The 18,116-nt window shown below is 38.8% G+C and overlaps 1 protein-coding gene across 1 annotated transcript in view; it reads right to left on the reverse strand.

Moving 5' to 3' along the window:
• TRIO (trio Rho guanine nucleotide exchange factor) overlaps window positions 1-18,116 on the reverse strand; it is a 248,568-nt gene that overhangs the window by 52,149 nt on the left and 178,303 nt on the right. The window contains exon 34 of the mRNA XM_082288588.1: window positions 17,133-17,376. Within this exon, the coding sequence (XP_082144714.1) occupies window positions 17,133-17,376 (244 nt within the window). The remainder of the gene's footprint in view (window positions 1-17,132; window positions 17,377-18,116) is intronic.

Consider the following 18,116-nt stretch of genomic DNA (forward strand, 5'->3'; position numbering starts at 1 on the left):
ATTACACTCTACCGTAACTACCCTAATTGAGGCTCAGGGTGATCTTAAAAAATACAGCAAAGCAGCAATTTTTCCTCTCAGCCTTCAGAACAGATGCAGTCTAGTACCCCTACAGAGCTCTACCGTAACCAGAATGCACAAAATGAACCTCTAAGACATCTTTTTATTTTACACATCATTGTTAGTTTTTAATGCTTCAGCTAAAGGCATAAATACAAAAAAGATGGACATTTTCTGGTCAGCTAAACCATGCAGTGCTTTCCCTGGAACTTCCAATTTTCCTTGAGAAACAACTGATTCTGTCCTCACCTTCGCCTTCTCTTGAGTCTTGTTTGTGATAACCAATCAATCAATACACCAAACCCACAATACCAGAAAATCCACACCACTTGATAAATTAAGATCTTGCCCTGGTTTAAACTACATTGCAGATCTGTTTCACCTCTGTGCTCACACTCTGCCAGATATATTTCTAGTTCATTTAGCTGTCTTCCTGTTCAGTAAACTGAGACTGCATGTATTTTATTTTTTGTACACGCATTCTTCACCTAGCATGCCACAAAAGCATTTGTCTATAAATATTTGATTATGTTTCTAGTTTTTTTTCTTTGCTATGCAAACCTAGGAAAGATGCTTGGTTTCTTCCCCTGAACACATTATTTTAAAGCTAATTTTAAAGGAGCTACATAAAGCTACATTCACTAGATAGATAAACAGCCAAAGCAAGAATTAAGTGTTTGTAAAAATGGAAATGAAATGCTTTCTAATACTATATGATCACGGCGAATAAAAAGCCCAAAGTGAGATTGAACAAACAATACTATAGAGTACACAAACATGTAGAGAGGGTAAGAAGAAAATCAAGCAGTGAGGGGGTTGCCAATGATACTAGCACAAACAAATGCATGTAATGCAAGGATAAATAGGAATTTTATGCAGAACTGAGAGTCTATAGGGTCCCAGAGTCAAAAAAAGCTTATCATTAGCATCTAACACACCTTATCATATCTATAGTACTGAAGAGTTGTGGTTACCCTCCACATAAGAATAATGTTTTGCTTTCTAAGGAAAGCTAATCTAAATTCTGAATCAGTTTTTCCTTCATAGCCTCCTGCACTGAAACCATTAATTCTGACTTTTGATTAAATTCTTTTGACCCAAACCAACTTTCAAATGACACTGAATTCCTAAGGGTGGAGGTGTTGGGAGGGGGGGTGAGAAAGACAGAGGAAAAAACCCTCTCTTTCTTCAGGATAAGTGATCTTTATAGTTTACCACCTACAGTGAGACTTCCACTAAGGCTAGTTTACTCTTCGTGAAATTGCAGAACATCTGAAAATCATTCTAGCTTCTAGATGAGTAAGAAAAAAAAAAAAAATTAAACAATCCCTTTCTTTCGCTCCACAACCTTTCTTTCCCACGCACATCGAACAAACTCGAGAATATCCAGCCATTCTAGTTGCAGGAAAACTCTCACATGTTTAACCAACATCTAGATAGAGAGGTTATCAATACAGCTTTGAAATACTGTTTTCCATATGTAAGAAAACTTCTGACCAAAAGAGAGCAAAATTTACACATAAAACTGCTTTTAGGTTGGTTTTGTTTTGCTTTTTAATTGCATGTAGACTGCCCTTATAAACCAATAATATATGCAGGAAGATATTATAAATGCTCTGGGAACCACACAATTTGCAGCTTGCTATTGCAAGAAGTTCTTCCGTTCCGACTGAAAGCAAACACTGTTATTTTTAGGTTTTGCTTTGACCCCTTCTCTTCTCAGAGAAAAATCTGACAAGCAAATCAAAGTGGTGAAGGAGAGAGAATGACCACATGGACGGTCTCAGGGTCATTTTTCACAGCTTACATGGTTAAGAAGAAAGTATCACAGATACACAGCTGTCTTGGATGACACAGTTTTTGTAAAATGCAGTTGCTTTGCAGCAACACTGGAGTGGAGACAACAGACCCCATATGACTGTGGTGCAGAGCCACTGGGTGCGTTAGGTAAGAATTTGGTGAAAAAACATCTCAATGCATATACTGAAACAAAAGCTACAACTTCCTTATGGTCCTAGGCAGACAGCACAGACTTGTAAATTCTCCTAAGTATAAGCAAAAGGCAGATGACTTCTGTATCACAAACCCAACATTTCTTAATTTAACAGGCAGGGACCATTATGCAGTATCACTCATCTCAGATCAGACTTAAAATTCCTCAAGATGTATCACAATTCTCAGTTTCTGAGACAGAGACCTCTATCAATACATGTCATTTTATGCCCAAACAGGCAGCCTATTAATGTCTTTCCATGGTTTACCTCAGGTTCTACCACAAAGCTCCCTTTGTCCTTTAGCTCCATCCGGTTTTCTGTATTCCGGTGCCATATCCTGCATTAGCTATCCCTGTCTGCTAGACAGCTCTTCCTGCAACTCCCTGCATCAGCAGTTTTTTGTAGGAACTCATCCTTGGTAATAACAAACCAATGAGGTACCCTTAATTCCACAGACAGGAACACATCTACATGGAGAGTATCTTTAGGAAAAAACTCAGCTGGGTACAGAGCACAAGCTCAGCACAGAAGAGGTTGGGTTGCAAGGTGTGTTGCACAGCAGCAGTGAGCTGCCCCTGCTTCATCGGCTGCTCAGCATTTGAGACCACAGGCCATCAGGAAAACAAACTCCGATGAAACTACCAATGAAAAAAATTCATATATTGATGTGTGGCAGTTGACAAAAGTTGAAATAGTTGTGGCTCTTTTTTTTTTTTTTTTTAAAGCAAAATTATCTGTTTCATTTTTTTGCCTTAACTGCCATAAGCTGAAATGAATTTTCTTGGTTATGCAGTTGATATAATATCCTTTAAAAAAAGTAGATAGCTATCATCTTCATTTCGGAAATAAAAGTACTAATGAATGGCCATTCAGACCCCAAGAAATTTAAGATACTTCTCAGTTATTTAGGACACGAACAAAATAAATGTCCAGGTGAAAATTTTGTCTATTTCATGAAGATTTTAAAATTCCAGGAAAAAGAGCACACTCATTTTTAAGACAGCATTTTGTAAGAAAGACTACATCCCAGTGATTAAACAAAGAAACTGGAACAAAAAAAAACCCAGCTAGAAAACCCTGCCCATCCCGAGCAGATCAGGTAGCACATACTTTGTATGACAGACGCAAATGAAGCATCAGATGCCCGTATCTATTACTACAGTGAAGGAACGGGATCAGCTTTCTGCAATTAATCTCAGGGATCACTGATGGACAGTGTCAGCCCACCAAAACCATTTTAAGGTATTAATATTTTGCCAGCTCACCCCAGCACAGATGTAACAGGTCACCAGTCACTGGCATTGACATCAACAAATTAGTTCATTACAGCTTCAGCTTCTCACAGGTACCAGCTCTTAACTGCTACAACTCCCTTATGGTCCTAGGCAGACAGCACAGATTTGTAAATTCTCCTGAAGTATAAGCAAAATAGTATAAGCCTGAAGTATAAGCATCTGCACCCACCATTTGCCACTGTATTAACTTCCTTATGGAAGTGCTACCTCGTGTGAGGCTTCTATTAATAGTCCTGCATGTACGAATGGAAACATTCATCCCTTCTTTCATTTAACAGGACAACTGGAGTTAAGCTGATTGCATTTCTCTTACTCCTAAGATATTTGCATGGTAATTGAAATATATAATAGAATCATATTAAAACAATGATAAACAGCATTCCAATTTAATCTTTGTAAGGTCCCATTACATTTTGCACCATCTTGGTGAAAACAAGCAGAACAGGAGAGGGAAGCTAATAAAATGCAGAATTTTCAAATTTAAATACCTATTCTGAGTTACCTAAGAGAAAGAAGTGAAAGAGCCAACCTTCCTTCCTTAATATCTGTCTTGGCAGGGTGGGGAGGTGTCTGTGTTTGAAAGATTATAGCATGAGAAAACACAGCTTTAATATTGTTCTCAAGCAAAACTAAATCTGTTCTCTCCAGAATCTTCCCTCTCATATTCCTGACATTCCATTTACAAAAGTAATTAATAGATTTTGGAATCAGTACTACAAAGTTATTTTAAAAATTCTTGTTCATCTTAAGAGGGGAGAAGCCTGTAAGATAACTGAAATTAATAGAACACTGAATTCTATTTTCGGTTCTGCCAGCATCTAAATATCACAAGTTTTAAACAATTTTTGAAGTGATCTATGAGACAAATGCTTCCACGATTCAGTATTGCACAGTTCTTACAATTTTCAGTCATGTTTCTGTGTATGGGAGAGAAAAGATTCAGACTTCCAAAATTATGCAGGACCAAAAACCACCCAGACCTAGGAGCCAAAGTTAGACAGAAATCCATAACTATTAAAATACTTGAACTAAACAACGTTGCACAAACCAATAGGAATTTTATTTACAATATGCATTTTGCATTTAAAAAAATAATAAATAAATCAGGCAGACTTTGCATACTGTCTTGGGGTGACTTTATGATGTGTATCCCCTATCACTCCTCTATGCCCAGAAACTAATTTTGTGCCTTTCTGTGCCTTTAAACTGAGTGTGAGAGGGGGGAGAGGAAAAAACCAAGCAAAACTTTCAAAGCAGTTTGCAGTTTGTTTCAAGGACACAGAGATACAGACTCCTCTGCGCTCTGCAGCAGGGAGGAGAGAGCAGAGAGGCACCCTGTGTTTTTCAGCCAGTTTCTCAGCTCTTTTTCTCCAGAGGGAGACGGAGAGTTGAACTTTTGTTTTCCTGGGACTTCGGGGTTTTTTTTCCCTTTTTCTCTGCTGGACTGTTTCAACATCAGAACACCTCGGGAGCGTTCTCCACCGAGACCCGGAGGTGGGCCCATGACCTGGCTCCAAGGAGAGGTGAGAGAGATGTACGGAAGGACTCTGAAATTTTCCCAGGTTTCTCTCCACAGTGAGAGGTTTTATTATTTAGCATCATTATCCTTTTCCCGTGTGTTTGTTAAATAAATAGTTTTTATCTCTTTCACTTTCCTCCAAGGAAAATTCATTTTTTCCCAAACCTGGTGGGGGAGGGCTGGTTGTAACCTGCCTTCTCTCAGATGGTATTTTTCCTCCAAATTTGTCCAAACCAGAACACATATAAATCCTATCTTCAGCAGCTTAGGCACTCTGCCCCACACCAGAATACTCTAATACAATAAAGAAATTGTAGAAAGCAAAACCACATCAATAAATAAATCTCAGGGTAAATCTTCAAAGGTGAGCTCCCACACCACCATGAAAATTCTGAAAGGAGCCTAACTTTGCCTTTTCCTCAGTGTACAATGTGTGCACAGTTTAACTGCTTGGGGTACAGCTGTGCCCCTAGGATCTGGTTTCTTTAGCTCCACACACAAAGATCATCCTGTTCCCAAAAAATAGCTTCGCTGCTCCTCAGTCTCACAGATAAATAACACTGCCAGTCTGCAAGGAGAGGAATCATTACAACAGTGGCTCTTTGGACTTAACATTCAGAGTGTTGTTTCCTGTTCTTTACCACCACTGCTGCCAGCTGCCAGAGAAACTTTAAACTCAGTCAGAAATTGTATTGTGCAATGAATTGTGTGAACATCCTTAATTTGAGATTTCCAAGAACTCCCTCCAAAATACTGGTATTTTTCAACAAAAACAAACAAACAAAAACCACACAAACCAAACAACAAACCTAAAATCTCCAACCAATAGCTACCTCCAACAAAACACACAGGCTATCTCACTAGCTGGCAAACCCGGGAAAAGTATTTTCTGATTGAGGGTAAAGAGATCCTTTCGGCTGGGTGATTTATAGCGTTCCATTCTACATCTTGGGTAAAGTCAAGAGCAACTGATATCAAGACACTGAAGTACTCAGGCTTTAATTAAAAATATTGGGAAATGAACCATGTATCCAACTATGCAGTTAGCCAGGCTAGGATCTAAACAAGTCCTTCCTGTCTCCAGCTTTGCAGAACATGCCCTAGCTGTTGCTCATGCCTACAGTAAGAAAGAGTATCAAAAAGCACATGACACAGTAAATTATCTCCCATCTTAATAATTTGGCTATTATTTACTTGAATTTTTAAGTCTGTTCTGTGCTGTAGCCAAGGGATTGGAGCCTATATGCCACTCCCAAGAATGAAGAGGCCTTTCAAAGAAATGATGAGATGTTCAGTGTCCCTGGTCTTCTGTTTATCTGGAAAAGCTTTGGGAAAATTCTGACTCCTCAACACAGTCACCACTGCCAAACCAGCTTGAAGGATCCCAGCCACTGTCAGCAAAACCACAACAAACCAGCTTTAGATAATTCAAACAAAATCTTTTGGATGAGTGTAAGGAATTTTGTTTCACATACATTCAGTACTTAGCAAGGGGTGGGAGGGTAGAAGGAATAGGCCATGTGTCATCTCTACTTTGGAGAAAACACAAAAAGCGTTCCAAGCAAGAAATATTTGCTGTCCTAATGAGACATATTGAAGAAACACTCAGTTTTTTACATTAATTTTATTATACGAGTCACTCTTCATCGTTCATTTTTTTCTTTATTTCCCCAAGGGGAAACAGCCTTTTGGTGTGAAAAAAAAATCTGGTCAAAACAAGCTTTAATTTTCCAAACCAGTTTTAGCTTCACATACAGGAGGTTTGGATTCTTTTTAACATAAGTCTCTTAGGTAATTATCTTAACTAAAAATGCATGCAGTCAAAGACAAAAGAATACATTAATCAGAAGTGCTCAGAATACTGAATTGTTCTTGACTTAAAATTAATTTCTTTTAAGTCACTTAAAAGGAAAATGAACAGTTCTACCAGGTCAAACCAGGCCATTAAAAACCCAAAACAACAAAAGCAAAGCTTTTTAAAAGGGACACATACTGCCTGAAGAAATACTGATGCTGAAGCTCCATACAAATGCATCTGGAGGATTTACTTCTTCCAGCTGTGTGGGCTACCTGCTGCTTGGTATTATTGACAAAAACACTTTTCTTATTCTACTTCTGCTCAGTTCAAACTGTAAAAATGCCATTTGGTTAGTTACAAAGGTTTACTTCACTGCCACCCTCTCCTCCTTTTGTCTCTGCTCAGTACTGCTTACCACAAGTCCTGTAACAGATTCGGTTAAATCGTACGGCACTCCTAGGTGTGGCAGATGGAGCCCAGCCACAACCCAACACCCTGCTGCTTCAGAAAGCAGGAAAGGCACGCAGGCTCTGAAAGCACCTGAGTGGATTTCAAATGGAAGCATTTAGCACAAAAACCCCTTACATACTTTCACAGCTTCCTTTAATAGTAAAAGATACCATAGCAAAATGAAGCAACCTACTCAGCTCCTCTGCACTGCATCTAACAGGAGAGCAAAACCAGAAACAGGCATTTTTCTCTCTCACTCTAAGCCTGGATTTCAGATGCCATGTTTTTGTAAATTATAAACACAGATTTGTTACTAAGTACATTTAAGTATATTTGGAGGCTAGCTTTACCATAGGCACAACAGAAAGGAGAAGCAAAAAATCCACAGGACTGGGGCTTATTATTATACATCGCCTATCACATGATAAAACACAGAAACACTTGAAACTGTGTACTCTCAAACAATTCCACAAATGTGAGAGCTTCTGCATTGTAATTAACAATTTTTTAATATCTACTCTGAATTATAAATGTAGCATAATTCAGCCCTGAAAAAGGCAAGACATTTATGTTTGCATTACACAGAACATGTTTTACACCCATTTAAAAGAAAACTAGCTCTGAACCAAAGAAATTAATGTGATCACACAGCTGACAAAATTGAAAAGGGTAAACTTCCTCCAAATTACATCATCCCTTAGTAGAATTATGAAAATGTAGTTATGAAACTCTGAGCCTGCACTTTAGACATTTCAGTAGGTTACTACACTCAGTTAAGACAACAATGCTCCTTTAGGACAGCAACTAAAATTCAGGTGCCAGAAAATTGTTTTAACTGACACAAAATTTTTCCACATTCTCTTTTCTTAGTTAGTTCCTCTTGAGCAAAGAATGCCATCATGGTAGAAGTTTCAGATTGCTAAATGTTAACAATAACAGAGTAAGCCACAAACAGCAAAAGACAGTCAAATGCTGCTGCTATTAATTTATTCCAGTTCTGAGAATTGTAACTTCCATAACGTCTTAAGAAAGTGATGTGAATGAGCACTGGATCCCACTGCCTGGGCATTCACTTAAGCAAGCAACCATGGCACAAAGACAGCAAATCACACACCTTGAGGGTACCACCTGCTGTAAACACCGGTTCTTTAGAAGTTACTCTGAGACTGTAAACAGAGCTCTGAGCCAGTGCTTTCCAAACTGACTCAGGCATGACTATATGTAGTCCTGCCACATCTTTAGGATGAAAGGATAAACACACCTAAGCCTGTTCTACTAAATCAACCAGCATTTAAAGTACATGTATTTTGTTCCTTCTGAGACAACGAGAGATGTGAGCACAAAATACACCAGAAGCGACCAACAACCAAGTCATGCCATGACAGATAAACTCTTTAAAAACAAACTGGCTACTCATATAAAAATTTTAAGATACGTGGTTAACAACTTGGTAATTTTCATCAATCAAGTTTTTCTGTTTAATACTGCCTAAAGAATACTTCAATCTAGTCAACCAGCCCCCACCTGTCAAGCCAGAGACCAGGGTTCAATTCACCAACAGGGAGGTGTTTCTTCCTTTGAGTGACATAGTTAGTAGTGGTGCACTTGGCAGTGCTGAGTTAATGGGTGGAGATGATGATCTTAAAGGTCTTTTCCAACCTAAATGATTCTAGCTTCAGCTTTTAGTTTTCAATTTAGTTTTGGGGGTTTTTTAACCCTTTTTACTTAATATACTGTTTTTGTTAGTGAGCTATGCTTTCTTTCTCATTCTCTTTCAGGATCTTTTTCATCACTACAAATTTCCTAAATGTAACATTTTAGAATCCTCTCCCATTATTTACAAAGTGAAGAATAACAGCTCGGACTTAGACATTGAAGACCCCATATACTTCCACGTCCCTTAAGCTTTTCTGTAAAAAGCAACAAATGATTATTCAGCTTTACTACTCCCTCTTTCCATGTGGCTTCCCTAGCAGCTTTCCTTCCTTCAACATATTTGCAGGTTCTTACATGCAGCTAGATTTCCCTGGACACCGTGTTTAAAGAATCTCTGTATCCCCGATACTTTAAAGCTTATATTAAAAAATGAACATGCACCTGGTAAGGTTGTAACCACACCCAGCATGGTGTAACAAGCACAACTAGAGTTTTTCACGAGGAGAAATACTTTTTATGATTCCTTCCCGTTTCTTACATTGAATAAATGTATTTGGGGGCAAAAATCTTCATGATTTCTGATAGCCCCAAAGGCACTAAGGGGAGTTCAAGACTCCAGGAAATACTTCGACCATACCAAGTCCCTGTTAGCACTTCTAAATTTTAGCATAGGATCACAGGATAACTGAAGTTTTAAGTGGCCTCAAAAATCCATGTAGTCCAACTTTCTGCTCAAAAGGACGGGACAGTTACGAGATCAGACCAGCATACCTGGGGCTTTGTCCAGTCTGCTCTTGAAAACCTGGCATACTTTTAAGCTCTTCTTGTAACAGGGGCAATTTCTGCTGCACTGTAAATGGTTAACGAACAGTAGAAGTTGGCCACAGCTGGTCTACAACCACAGGGAAAAATGACAAGATTTTGGTAATCAAGGATAATTTGATTTCAAGTTTACCTAAGATGACCTTGACTATTTATGCCTGCACGTCAGTTATGCAAAATGTCTTCAGTTGCTATAGGGGTTAACCATTATATAGCCAACCTAGAAAATGCAGACTGCAACTTTCTGAAAAGCATTATCAGTGTGTTTTCCTGGGATCATTAAATGTTTTTATTAACTTATCACAGCAGCCTCTTTTATACCGTTTGCTCTAAGAATTCCATCACTTTTTAGCTTAACTTCCACATTGGACAATAATTAATTTAGGTTCAATAGAGGAAAATGTCTTGCTATTTGTAGTCAACTCAAAACTAGGAGGAAACACAAGCACGTCCTGAATTGTAATTATACCTATGGCAGTGAATATGCACTCAAAATAGAAGCGAAACATTGCATAATAGGGCCAACAACTTAAGAGATGCCAAGGGCATCTGTAAAAAAGCTTCTGATAGTTATGCTAAAAGTGATGCAACGTTTCTAGTTTAGCATGCATAATATTTTACTTTTTGCAGGAAAAGTGAAATGAAGTCAGCAGAACACATTCAGCAGCCTCCTCATGAAAGCAGAATTGGAGGAAGTCAGCGGAACCCTAAATCCTGCTGGTTCCACCTGCAGGCAGTGATGATGACAGATGATGTAATGTAATGTGAGGATGTCCCAAAAGGTACACAAGATCATCAGCTCTAGCCTGTTCCTTAAAAAAAAGAAGCAGCAAGCCAAATGTGGGTAACAAAGACACCCCCACAAAGTAATTCTCAACACTTCATCAATTTTTTAATGTTTGTTGCCCCTGAAGAGGGACAAGTTAAGGAAAGCAAACAACACTTCAGGAAGGTTTTCTTCAATTGCAAGATAGAAACAGCATTTGCAGGATATGATTTGAGTTTCTACTCTGTTCTAACCTTGGTTAGAAAAAGAAACTGCTGTCAAAGAAAGGCTAATTGCAAGCAAAGTAACAACTCTCTTGGGAAACCTAAAGCCATCAGAATTGCTGGTTTATATCCACCCTCTACCTCCCAAAGATCAGCTGTGCAAATACATCTGTTCTGAAGCAGATACTTTTTACGCACTAATTTCCTTTCCAACTACAATATAGAAGAGAAATATATTTGGCAGTTGTCTGGGACCAAAAGTACATCCAAGCCAGTATTATAAAAATTTCTTTTTCTCAGCTGTAATACTGAGCTCCCAAGCAGAGCAAAATCCTTTCATTAGCTATGTACAAAAACTCCAGAGACAAATTAACCACATACTTATGCTCACAAATAGAGTCAGCATGGGAAATACTGATCTATCTCACAAGTCTTCCTAGGCTGCATTATGATAAAAGAATAATGCAGGAGTTAAAGGCAGGTTTATGCAGAAATCAATCCTATGATGTTTCATAGCACATGTGAACTTGACTTAGAGAGAACTTGTCTAGAAATTCAAATGGTGAGATTCACTGAACCTCCTTGTCTAGTTTAAGATTGCGTAACGCCAAGGAAGCAATTCATACAGACTTTGCTATTTCTCAAGGCTCAGTTAGAATCTGGCTATTAACTCCGACTATCTGACACAGTTTGGCCATAAAGCTCAATGTAAAGATTATTATCTAATGGACCACAGTCAATTGCTGACATTTTATTTAAGTTTACTTATGCTCAGAGGATGTTTTTAACTGCAAACTCAACTAAAACCACAAGGTAGGAAAGTCAGCATAGAGAATTCTTGTTTTACTTTATACTGCAGCTACTTTATTTACCCGGACTAAGGCATGAGAACATGTTTGAAAAATCACACACATACAACCTAAATTCAAACCATCCTTGCCACTATTAGACTAGCAGTGCTTTTGGGAAAAATATTTGTGACTAAATGAAAATTTATGATTTATTACAATTTCAAAACAACTGGTAATTGTGAAGTTGAACTTCAGCTATTAAAATGCATGCATCTCTGTTCAAGCTCAAGTCTGCCTGATAAGTAAGTTGAACTGACACTGCAGGACAGCCTTTACAATTTTTTTCTTAATTAAAACATGTGGAGTGTCAAATTCAAGTGACTGCTCAGTTTTGCTTCTCATGGGCTCCTTGTAAGGCTTTCTATCAGCTGGCTATCTGGATGGGCAGCCTGTTATTTGGAAGTTTTATGAGGAGGTAATTGATTCATCAGGGAACAGAATTTTTATATTAAGGTTTGGTGTCTTGTACAACTCCAACATGTTCCTCTATATCACTTTCTGCATGCAATCACATTTGTCTGTGTAGCAGCAGATCCCTCTTGGTTTGGTGCCCTGGAAACTACAGTCCCCACCTTCTGCCACCTGGCCCCAAGGCAGCCCAGCAGAGCACGTACCCCACCAGCTCATTGTCAGGAGTTACTTTCCCCTCTGGCCTGGGCTGTAACTCATTTCCTGCAGCTGCAAACGCTGTCAGGCAGTCTCACAGGCAGCGCTTTGGCTCGGAGCCACGGGTGGGGATCCTTTTTCCTTACACATGGCCTATGCTTCACTTGCTTGCAGTCTCAAAACGGCAAATCCCCCCCTTCTACAGCCTCCCTCTGCTTGCAAGCAAACAACTGCTGCCCAAGTCATCCTTCTTTTCTTCCACTACAAACAGGGAGTCCTTCTTCAATTATTAAAACTGATTCTCATTTTGCTCTATCAAAATCTCCTGCTGCTACACAGAATTTCCTCTTCCTAGATTGAACAGTATTTAGACTCAACATGAAAAGCTCAATTTCTCAAAGACAACTTTCAGAGCTCTCAATCACACATGAGACTTTTACCTTTACTCTCCCCTCCTTTCCTTGAAAACCTGTATTCAGTTGCGTGAGAGCAAGCTTACTTAACATAAAGACTCTGTTTTAGCCCATTCTGTGGCCTCAGCTATAAAATCTCTCTCTCTTCTGGGGAAATATCTCTAGGTCACCCACAACAATTTTTGTCTTCCTTAATTCCTGAACAGAAGGTCCCTACAGCAATTCAAGAAGAGCTCTGACACCTGCCCTACATCACTCCTTCCCATCTTGCAGGTGTAGAAAATGGCTTACTACACAGCTACTAGAACGGATTTGTTAACGGATTTGTCTTGCAAAGCCATCTGATCTGCCTTATTATGTTAAGATTCTTTGAGAGAGACTACATTTGGAAAAAAAAGACTACAGAAATAACATTTCTCTGAGGATACTGCAGCCATGAACAGAGTAAAATCAAAAGCCAGTATTCAGTATGTGAGTGGTGCGTGGTTTGGCACCATGTCACTAAGACACCACCTACTTCTCAGATTTGAACAAACCTATACAGATCCCTGGGTTATGCGATGGCATAACACAGGCAAACACTGTACCTTCAGGTAAACAAAAGACTTCTGGGGCCAAGTTTTGAAACAAACAGATAGTAACATGAATTGGCAATTAGACTTGGTCGCCCCAAAATCTTGTAACTTAAAGGAGACATAAATGTAAGTCTCATGAGCAAAGGCTTGTTGAAGCCTTTGTAGCTCTCCAAATAGTAGCTCCTACAGAAGGGATATGATGGACTTCAGAAGTACTCACAAATTCAGAAAAGACAGTAAACTTGTGATCTAAACAGGCAAGACATTCACAAATAGTTTTAAATAGCTGCCAATTTTTCTGAGCTTGCATGTTCAATTTCATTATACTGAATCCTGTTCCCTGCCTTTTACCCAAAGCTCTGTGGCAATGTAAATGCCCTGCAAAGAAAAGAAAGAGAACTGCACATATAAAAAAGAATGTATCACAGAATGAAAAGAAACCCATGTTAAAAAAGAGAGAAGCACCAAATAAAACAACAGGAACAATCTTTCTCCCCCACACCCAAAAACATGTGTGAAATGACGGCAAAAAAAATGTTGCCTTATGCATTACTTGTGAAAAACATGTTCTTCCAGAGCTGGTGATTTATTTTTTGTAGAGTGCACCAACTGCTATTCAGCCTCTTCACTACCCACTTGTTTCTCTTTTCCCCCTATTATAAAAGGGATTTAGATTTTTAAAAAATGTATTCATCTGTAAACTGCACATCAAATTGATTAAATGACCCAAATAACTTGCAAAAATAGATCTGATATCCAGCAGAGCAAGCAAGAGGTGAGGAACCCACAATCAACTCTCCCCATAAGTTACTATTGCCCTAGTGAATGTCTTTTCTGTGCAATGCTTTCCTCATACTCTTAATGAAGTGTTTATTATCTTAACTACCATGAAATTTTAGAGATTGAAGAGACTGTAAATGCATATTTTTTAAATCCATTCATACTGATTAGATGCTTTAGATAATACACATTCTTAGAGGAGAAGGAACACCTATCCTTGTAGGAAATTGATGAGGGTCATTTTTGGGGCTGTCTTTTAACATGAGAACAAAACAACATCACCTTTCATGGTTGACAGATAATGTGTGGACAGACGAGGAATGGCCAAGATCAACTGTTAGAACTAGGCTCCACTAAACATATTTTCTGCTTTAGCAATCTTGCATGTTTTCGTACTTTGGGTAATAATTTCAGATTATTTAAGGCATTAAGTATCACCCAACATTTCTGTACTCAATGATGAAATGTGGTTTGACACACCATAAGAACCAGCTGTCAATTACAAGAGGTTTGCCATTTCAAAACTTTGAAGCTCATTTCACCTCTGATATGCTGTGACTTTCCAACTTGTTTTGCTGGCAAGGGGTGCTACTGATAAACACTGTTGAAAAGATCAAAACTGTAGGGTCTGTAGGTACTGAAAGGAGTGCAAAACTCTTCAGCAAGCCATCTGTATAGGCTAAGCACTCTACATCCAAGTAGCCAACCCCACCACTTCTGATGGTGATCACCTCCTCCTTTCCCCTGCAACACATAAACCCTATCTTTCCCTCAGCCTCTCCCAACTCATGTCTTAGACTCGTGTCTTAATGAATTCTCATGAACTGTACAGAATTACTCCAACTTGATGCTCACACTGTGAACCTCACATAGGACGTGTATTTTCAGACCTCAAAATCCTAATTTGTTGAATCTATCAAAAACTCTGAAAGTTTTACTGAATTACTGTCAAAAAAGGAAAAGAAAATCTGTATTATAAAGACTGAAGGTATAAGATTAAGTACTAGAAATCTAGGAAGTACATGAAAAATTATGCACCCAAGAACATGGACTGACTTAAAATTATGTAAGTCACTCACTTGTTCTTTGTTAAAGGATTTGTTTTGTTTTTTAGGAATTCATACCTCAATCAATACCCACAGTGAACAGTTCTGAGAAGATCATGTAATTGTTTTTCCATTCTTCTGATTAGCATGTTCCCCGATGCTTTATTTAATCAAATGCAGCACTTGAGAATGAATAATTGGTTTGTGGGATTGTCTGAGGTACATTTCACTATGGGGGAAAAATAAAATCAAAGCACTCCACTGGTTTTGCTTAATTTTTATAATCCCTCAGTGAACTGAACACTGTCAATCTCTTTCAAGCAATAGAAGGATGAGGTAGGGACCAAAGTGAAACATATCCAGTAGTTTCAAGTGTCTTGTCTACGCTTTTTTTTTTCCTCCCCAGATTACTTAACATTATGTAACAGCTTGCATGTTCAAGACAGTTCACACTCACTTCAGTCACACAGCAAGGCAAACTTTACAAATTAAACATCCATCTCCTAAAGCCTGACACCCAGCAATGTGGGAATAAACAATTAGCAGCTGCTTCTTATCAGTTGGGATTAGGATGGCATACCACAACATCCCGCAGGAAGCCTGTGGCAGGGACAGAAGGCACTTCTGAGGCTGCATTCAACCCTGCAAATTATGCTCATTCTAGCAATGGCTTTCTCTTCTTCTTCAGTGTTCGTGATTAATATAATTAATTAATGCTCTTTACTTCAAAGCACCATGTTAAACAAAGTAAAGTATCTTTGAAGTGCTCTGCCCCACTTTCCCTAAACAAATGCTGAAGAAAAAAAGCATTACAGGTCACATCCACTGGTTTGATTAATAAAAGTGCCTTCTCAAACACAAAACCAGCTCTGTCTGTCCCTCAGGATTCTGACAGGCTCAATGTATTTCATATAATATATAAATACATACATATATAGTCCAGTACAATCTGCCTCTCCTAATAAATTCTCTGCATTCAAATGTGAAGTCCCTTAGCGCCAAAGGAAATTAGATTTATCAATACTGTGAGTGTTGTTAAAAAAAAAATCCAGATTTCACCCCCTAGCCCAAGAATAAAAGTTTCAGCGTTACCCAACTACATTTTCCAATTTTATCATCAGAATATCTGCAAGCTTTCCCTATCCAATTTATTATATGACACAAAATGACAAAAGACTACTACAACTATACAGCACAATCCTTCAAACTCCCCCCCAGCCCCTAATCACCCTGCATTCAGGAAGTTCCTGCTGTGCCTGACCCTAATGTAAGAAACAAAGACTCACTCCTGTTTTAGTCAAGCATATTTATACAGTGTCTTAAAAAAACATGGGAAAAATTGTAATAGCTGGAATGGACTGAATAATTGAAAAAATTGTGGTTATATTTATGGAAAACTTTCCAAAACCAGAATTTTGTGTTTTGGAAGACAAATTTTCCCAGCATCACTTGTCTGATAGTCTTGTTACCTGCAATAACAAACTCTTTGAAATGCACATGTGACAAAATGCCATCTGATGAACTATTTTTCTGGTTTTTTCCTCCTATATTTTTTTATAAGTTCACATTTCTTCCTGTTCACAGCCTGCAAACTCAAGTAGTTGCAAATGAAGCAAGCAAGCATTTTCTCTAATAAAAATCTACTCTTTGAGCCTGGGTAGTTTAGAGAGTCAAAAGATTACAGCACACTAAAACCTTAAAACCTTTCAAAGAATCATCAGATTTTTCTTGCACCCTTCAGGGGAATATTCTTTCATGCATCTGAAAAAAAACCAAAGTAAGATTTCAGAGATGCTTTGGGAAAAAGGGATGAGTGTGCCAATGCTACTCCAAAAAGCTCAGTTAAGTAAAATACAGACATCCAAATGAACAATTCCTTTGCCAGGGCATAGGAATGAGTGTATTTACCTTTTCCATTGATGAACCTGATGCTGTCAACACTTCTTACTGCAGTGTTTCTCAGGAACCATGGATAATCCATGCTGGAGATTTTCTTCCCTCCCCACTTTCAGCACGTCTCAGGTACAGATTTTCCTATCACTGCAGCTTGATGTAATGTGATACATAACTCTTCACTAAGATATAATTTGCGTAAACCTCTTCCCTATCTTCAGCCACTTAATGCTGAGAACTGCCAACTGCTTATTCTTGGAATGGACAGCATGGTTGCTGAAAACAAGGCAGCGCACGAACACCGAAGCTGCCATTTGCACAGTACTCTCCATTACCCAAAACTCACACTGCTGATGACTAGGCTTTGTGCCCATCATTCCTTACCTTTGTGGTTAAAAATGCCCTCCATCTCCATACTGCTGCGAGAGTGAGCGATGCAGAGGGACCCGCAGGGGACCAGGCCTTCCGCAGCTGGGGACCGGTCTGTGGTTCGGACCAGACACCAGTCGGGCTTGTCATGGGGCCTCTCCAGGACCTCCACTGTCTGCCCACGGCGGATTGTCAGCTCGTTACTGTTGCAGGCGGTGAAGTCGTGGATTACCACCGTCAGCTCGCACCCACCAGACAACTGTGAGGGGACAAAACAAGGAGAAGCCAGATGAATGCTCGTTATCAAACCATCACGCACCGTTACCTATTTAGGACTGCTGGCAGGATTCATATTTTGGATGAGATAGCAGGCTTCTGGGATTTTCCACATCAAGAAGAGATTGTTTCAAAATCAGGCAGTTCTGGCGTTTTAGAACAGATTTCTAACTCTGCTTGTCTCTACCTACTGTTCAAAGCACACTGGTTGTGACAGTGCTGGGCGGAGGATTTAAGCAGTTTTTCTTGCTAGACTGCTCCTTATCCCAAAAGCTGAAGTAGCAGTCGCTTCTGAATATATTTTATGTGTGATAATTAGCAAAAAAAAGGTCAGCTATTACTAAATACAGTCACTCATGAGCTTTTTTATCTTGCAAATTCAAGATAGAAGGAGGGAGTTTTTTCAAATGAACTTACTGCCTTATTCCTACCCTACTCACAGTTTATACACAGAGGACACAAAATCATCCAGGACACACCATACACAATCATAAAAGTCAGCATAAAGTTCTTCACATAACATTCCCAAATAATTAACTATTTAATAGAAAATTCACATAGCTTACAACTTTCACATTTTTGTTGGTTCCCCAAATAAAACTGCACAAACTTGAATTAAAAGCATGCAAGCTTAGGGGTTTCCTCCCCCTCTTCAAAACACTTCATTTGAATAACTTTGCCTAAGCTTTAGTTTCCTCTCTTTGATTGTTTCATCTGCTTTGA

Source organism: Coloeus monedula (assembly GCF_965178545.1).
Source record: "Coloeus monedula genome assembly, chromosome: 1".
Taxonomy (NCBI): Eukaryota; Metazoa; Chordata; class Aves; order Passeriformes; family Corvidae; genus Coloeus; species Coloeus monedula.